The sequence below is a fragment of the Anarrhichthys ocellatus genome, unplaced genomic scaffold (genome assembly GCF_004355925.1).
Source record: "Anarrhichthys ocellatus isolate YVR2014 unplaced genomic scaffold, GSC_Weel_1.0 scaffold1142, whole genome shotgun sequence".
In the NCBI taxonomy this organism is placed as follows: domain Eukaryota; kingdom Metazoa; phylum Chordata; class Actinopteri; order Perciformes; family Anarhichadidae; genus Anarrhichthys; species Anarrhichthys ocellatus.
The window spans coordinates 1-6,449 of record NW_022281116.1 but is presented as its reverse complement, the minus strand read 5'-3'; the positions used below and the strand labels follow the sequence as shown (position 1 = coordinate 6,449).

The following is a 6,449-nucleotide window of genomic DNA, read 5'->3' as shown; positions in this document are numbered from 1 at the left end:
ATAAAAGCACAAACATCAGACTTAAAACAAAACAATGAAAAGGAATTTTCACAAAAATCAATATGTGATTCATGCGTCATGACTCATGCCAGTATTTGAAGTTTATTTATGACCAAAAAATAATAATACTTAAAAGAATGAAAAAGAAAACTCTTCCTCTCTAACTCATGATTACCACCATTGCAGGCTTCTGCATCGCATGTTTGTGTTTCCCAATCGGCTTTGTTCCTCTATCCCCACAGGGCTTTATGGAGCCGGTTTAGCCAGTTATGTGGGATTTCAGCAGGAACAGGAAAATCAAGGGAGAACTTGCCCGGGCCTCGGTGTTTGTGTTCCTTAAGGGAACGACAGCTCTGACCGGTTTTCTGGGGTGGAGAGATGAGAGAAGGGCAGGCTCTGAGGCGTTCTTCCTCACCTTATTATCCTCTCTTCCTCTTCATTCCGCTTTCTCTCCCTCTGTCGTTCCTGTACCACCCGGCTCATCTCTGGAGCCCGAGCAAGCGAGTGGCTGAAGGAGTCCTCGGCTGTGTGAGGTGAGTTGCCGTTGTTTAAGATCTGGGTTGTTGCCTCGAGGGCCGGTATAGACCGGGTGGCTGGCAGGTGGGTGGGGGAGACACAGGTATGTGTGCCTGGGAGTGAGGTCAAAGACATGAGCTGGAATTTATGACATAATCCTGACCTTGACAGGCTTTCCATGCTCATTGTGAAAGTTTTAAACAATGTTGTAAAAATGTACCGAAGTCTATATAAATAGATATAACACTGCGTGTCAATAACGAGATAAGGTATTTAATTAAGCAGACAGTGTGCAATAAAACAACTCACAAACCACGTTATCATATGCTCAGGGATCATATTGAGGACATTTGAGACAATATGTGCTTTTATAAGTGTGTGTGTGTGTGTGTGTGTGTGTGTGTGTGTGTGTGTGATCAGGGTGGGGCTCAAGTGTGACAGACTGTTGTTCAGCATTTATTGTTATTTGAACAAACGCCGTGTTCTCTCCATACACATTTCTCTGTGGTTGTCACAGTTAAAACTCAGCATCACTCTCCGTCCAATGAGTGAGACGAGCTGTCGACCAGGAGCCAGGACGGCGTGTTGTCCACATCGTCTATGAACAGTGGGAGAAGTGTCACACAGTGTTGGCAGTAGTAGATGTGAACACAATTTTTGTTATAAAACGTTCAGAAAATGACGTTATCAGACGAATGTGAATAGCTCACAGGGTTCAAGTCATGTGAAAGACGTCCATGTGTTGTGGATATCTACTGAAGTGAGAAACGCTAACCAGCTAGCCGCAGCCCGTCCTGTACCACTTGTACCTTCAGAGGTGATAGTGAGTCTCTGTAGCGTCCAGTCTGTCCTCAGTCCAACATGAGAGGTCGAAGACGTGGAGCTGCCCCGAGGGCTCTTCATTAACTCATAGTGGTCCGTGTACGTTTTGATAGTTTGTTCATTGCATTGAATCCAGCGTGGCTGAAACAGGAAAACGTCTCACACCATCACCTTGGACGAGACCAATGTGTCGTTGTTTTTCTCATTTCTGGCATGATGGACTTAATCGAATCAAAAAACGGACAGTAAAGCCCCACTTAGTGGCACAAACAGATGGCAAACATAAACTAAAGGTCGACGCCACACGTGAAGATTATAAGATAGCAGCGTAAGGGGCCGTTCACATGGAACATGTGTGTCATGTGACGAGGAACAACCAATCACAACCGGCAGATCTTTCTTTATTTCTTCCCTAAATATCAGTCTAAGTTAAACATATGGAAAGTGCCATTTAGTCTGTGAGGCTTAGTGCTACATTAAAGCAACTTCATCATCATCCAAGCAAGCAGATTTGGTTGCTTAGTAACTGCAGGCGCGACAGAAGCACAACCTCTCAATCACCTCGGATTAAACGATGGAAAGAGACATTTTTGCTCTCGAATTTTGCGTATTCACGCCCTGCTGTTAGTTAGTTAGTTGTTGTTTTTATTTTCACAACTGATTACTGGATATGTAGATTGTATGGACCCCGAAGTATAGGTGAAACTCTGCCCCCCTGTTTGTTTGGCTACATGTTACACATTGCGCCTTTAAAGGTTGAATATACTGGAAATCTAATTTAACTACACAGCAAAAAATTGTTAAACAGTGACAACTTGTCCGTGGGTGTGTGTGAATAATGATCTAGAGACAGCAGAGCAGACGCATGAAGGCAGACAGGTCTTTTCTTGCTCTGCTGATCTGAACAGCCCGACATATCCTGACATGTCAAGAAAGCCGGATCTCCACTGATCAAAATGATAAATAGTATTCAGTGCATCTATTTGTGCTTCACGCATCAGTGACACATTGAGGCTTTCAGTATGACGGCAAAAAAGACAAATCAATCAACGATTTCTTTATGTTACTTTGCAAGACGCAGTTGATGCACATGTGCGTGCACATACACATTCCGCAAACAGTTAAAAGCTGTGTTTCATGTACTTGGAACACAACCCGCAGTGTTAAGTGCGAGGCCTTGCAGGACCAGTCTAGCTAGTTTTTAATCTTTCTTGATATAACACATTTGTGTAGCAGCGACGCATCAAGATAGTGCCAGCAAGTAGCGTGCGGTGCTGTACGTCCCCAAACACCCAGTAGTCCTCGGGCTATAACGCCCAAGCTCTTGATAACTGACTGAATTATTGTGTACTCACTCCATGAGTTGTTTAAAGTTTTAATACTTGGTGAAAGTGTTGGATTTAGAGTGTGTGAACAGTCATAACATCAAGACCCCTCACTGTTTGAGAGGAGACACTACAGGAGAATAGGCAAAACAGCTAATAGATATCACCATGAGACTTTCTGAAAATCTTTAAATATGCAAATTAGGCATTATCTGATCAAATATGTGATAATTTGCATAAATATCCAAAGACGGAATTCCGAACATTTCATAAAGCCAAGTTCAAAAATCTTGTTTCACTTTGTTGATATGAGTTAAAGGTTTTTATCAAGGGAACTTTAGATTTCTCTTTGTATCACTCTATTAATACTGTCGACAGACATTAATTATTAAATTATTTCTTCGGAATAAAATGTGGTATATATGAACAAACCCCTCTGTAACAACCTTCAGAATATAGAGAGGAATGAAACTGGTAAGTTTGATGTATGTAAGAGCTGCTGAAGTGGAGATTTCTGCCTCAGAGTCTGAGAAAAAATGTATTTAGAGAAAACGACCGTTGAAGATATGTTTAGTAAAATAACACACATTTTGATACTACAGGTAAAGAAACTAATATATATCCACATGAAACTTCTCAAGTTGAGACAATAACTTTTTGTATCACAAATTGTCTGAAATGTTATGTTTAAATATGCAAATGAGGTATTATCTAACGGTAACTTCTCTGTCTCTCTTTTTTCGTTGTAGAGTCAGACTCAAAGAATAATTGCAATGGAGTGCTTCAACAGCCTACTCCTCAAACTGCGGGAGGTCCACGAGCGAGAAGTGGAGGGTAAGTGGAAATCATGGAAACAGCAGCCAGAAATAAAAGATTGAGAGAAAGAGAAAGCTGTAATATCTCATATAATTCCCAAGAATTATAACCAGGTGTGTTGTGTAATTGGTTTCCAGGTTGGCAAGGGAAAATCCAAGAGCTGTCCAACAAGAAAGGCTGGTGAGTGAATCGTTTACCTCGCCAAGGTCTCTGCATGATCATGTTTAGACAAGATATTCAGGTTCAGATGTGCACAGGTTCAACCACTGTGGGCACCGTGCTCGGGCCTGACGTTTTTATAGACCAGGCGGACGTGCTGGTCCTGCGCTGCACCTCGCCCTGTGTTTTGTCAGTGTCATGTTAAGCTCGGGAGGAAGCTCATGTTGCAACAAGTCCTTCAGTCTGGTGCTGGGTCACAAAATCTTTGTTTCTATTACACTGAAAACGCACAGAAAAAGACAGCTGGCAAAGAGGTCGGGTTATTTTAGATTCCTGTTACAACTAGGAGTTAATCTAAGAAGGTCTGAGTCAATGTTTTCAGGGGTTGACAGTAAGGGTTGCCAGGTTGCCATTGTCGACCATTTTTAGAAATTGGCAACCAATTCTTGGCCTTTGGTTACCAAGTAGGGACAGCAAACAGCCAAACATGCAAGTCAAAATTAAATACGTACTTTTACAATTTTACATTCGCGATTTTCAAAATTAAAGGAATACCACATCATTTTTATATCAATTCCTCACCCCGTGTTACCTTGACTTTGTGAAGAAAACTTCTTGCATAGCTCTAAAGTGAACAAAGAATCCATAAAACATAGAACAGTCTTTATGAAATGAAGTTAATGGGGGCCACGCTTAACAACAGTAAAACTAGAACATCAGTTTATTTCTAACACACAGCTTAGTCTGAACGTGTCAAACATGTTTTCAGTTTCAACATGTACTTTTAAAAGTTTTTGTTGAGCATTGTGTTTTACTGAATTTGGAAAATCCAGTTTTTCTCTTCCCTGCCTTTTATCATCAGGGCAGTGCAATTTTTTATTTCACTTCCATTTGTTCTTGTTTTCAGTTGGATCTTTTGATCTGTTATAAAACATTATAACAGCTTTATTTATTATGGAGTTTCTCATTTGCGTTTCTTCAAGCCTCAGACTGTCTGTATACATCTTTTTGTGTTTCCTCACACACTAAAAGTGAATACTTTTACACTTCTTTCAAAACACTACACAATGTTTCTGACATAAGACACAAGCATTCAAAAGTGAAATATCTTGCAATCACTTGAAAAACACTTCTATTCAAGATGCTAACCTGTCATAGTGTGTAAACCTTCATGAAGGATAATTGTAACATTGTGGTCGCCTAAAAATGTCTTAATCAGCATTCGGTTGCACCGCCCTCTCTTGTCACTTGTACAATAAAAAAAAGTTGCAGACAAAAAAAAGAAAGAAAGCGACTTAAAAATAAACAAGATGGCGACGACCAAAATGCCTAACTCAAGGCTTCTAGCCCGTAGTCCCACTTTAAGTTCTGGGAGATTGGGGATCCCAGAAGTTTCCATAGCAGACGCAGTGCTGCTGAGTCTTGTGATGTGGGGGGGCAGTGTTGGGGGGGCTCTTCCTAGAGTCCACCGTCATCTCCACGGTTTTAAACGTGAACTTTAAGTACATTTTCTTAACAATCCTTCTGTACTTTGGCATAAAAGTACATTTTCTGAACGTGGTCGCACTTTTTTTTAATAGTGTGTTCGTGATACTTTTACTTATATAAATGAAAAGAGGAGTGTAAATGTGGAGGCTGATGCTGAAATGCAGCTACAGCATCGAAACTAAAAGTATGATTCTTGACTGCCTGTTCTTCAGAAATGAATGAGAGACGATGAATCATTCTGCATCTCACTGATCGTAAAAAGACTTCTGTGATATCTGATTGGCATTACCTTACAGTAGTCTTATTCTTGTTTTCTGTGTTTGTGTGTTCTCTGCGTGCATGTCAACAGTGATACAAAGCGAATGGAGGACCTGTTTTCCAAAAACCAGCAGATGAAAGAACAGCAGAGAGTACTCACCGAGAACATCAAGACACTGGAAAACAGGTAGTTAGCTCAAGTTATATATGTATAAACATAGTGAAATTGTCGAACAAGCAGAGAAGAGTCAGCAAACAGAGTAATGTCGGCACCACAGCAATTTTGATTTAAAGTGTGCTAACATTAGCCACTACCAGCTACTGGTCATACTGGACCAAGTGAGGCTGCGGCAATGCTTACAAACTCAACATTTCCTTTGTAGAATGTGTCACTTCTTCTTTCAAAAGTTACGTAGTCTGGCTTTAATGGACTGTTAATTATGTGTTTACCTTCACTGGCCGCTGCACTTAGTACCTGAACGTTACGACTATGTTAGTGTTTTCAAAATCAGCCAATTGTGATTCTGGTGTGTGGTTTTCTGCTGCCTGTGTAGGCTGAGGGCGGGGCTGTGTGACCGATGCACAGTGACTCAGGAGGTAGCCAAGAGGAGACAGCAGGAATTTGAGTCTTCACAGATACAGAGCATCCAGCACATCACTCTACTGGGTATTCTGTTCACGTCCGTCTTTCAAAATCAACCTTTCCTCCATTCTTGATCCATCGCTCGTCTCTAATGTCACACATTCATTTCCTGTCTCCTCTTTGGCTTCTGGCATTTGGCACAACTTTCTCAACCTCACATTCATGTTTTTTCCCTATTCCCCTAAAAATACAATTTAAAGTGCTCTGATCATATCTTGTGTTCTGTGTTGCAGCGGGAGAGATGAACAACCTGAAAAAGGAGAACAAGCTACTTAGAGAGGACCTCAGGAGTATCCGAGCAGCCTTTGAGTGAGTATGGTGTATAAGCATGTAAAATAGAATGAAAGTAGAACGGACAAGTGAACTTTTTTTTTGGGGGGGGGGGTCATTTGACCAGCTCAAAAGAAAATGGCGATTGTTAT

At 41.1% G+C, this 6,449-nt stretch overlaps 1 protein-coding gene across 1 annotated transcript; it reads left to right on the top strand.

Annotated features, from left to right (window-relative positions):
- The first annotated feature begins 412 nt into the window (after positions 1-412).
- LOC116377344 (RBBP8 N-terminal-like protein) lies at positions 413-6,367 on the top strand. The gene is made up of 6 exons (XM_031838959.1): positions 413-533; positions 3,413-3,497; positions 3,617-3,659; positions 5,476-5,571; positions 5,939-6,051; positions 6,261-6,367. Exons 2-6 carry the CDS (start codon positions 3,437-3,439, stop codon positions 6,338-6,340), a joined length of 393 nt encoding a protein of 130 aa, XP_031694819.1. The 5' UTR covers positions 413-533; positions 3,413-3,436; the 3' UTR covers positions 6,341-6,367.
- The last annotated feature ends 82 nt before the right edge of the window (positions 6,368-6,449 follow it).

Coding starts and splice junctions, on each gene's coding strand:
- LOC116377344 (XM_031838959.1), top strand. CDS start 3,437: ATGGAGTGCTTCAACAGCCTACTCCTCAAACTGCGGGAGGTCCACGAG. Junction 3,498..3,616: donor CCACGAGCGAGAAGTGGAGG/GTAAGTGGAAAT, acceptor ATTGGTTTCCAG/GTTGGCAAGGGAAAATCCAA. Junction 6,052..6,260: donor CCAGCACATCACTCTACTGG/GTATTCTGTTCA, acceptor TCTGTGTTGCAG/CGGGAGAGATGAACAACCTG.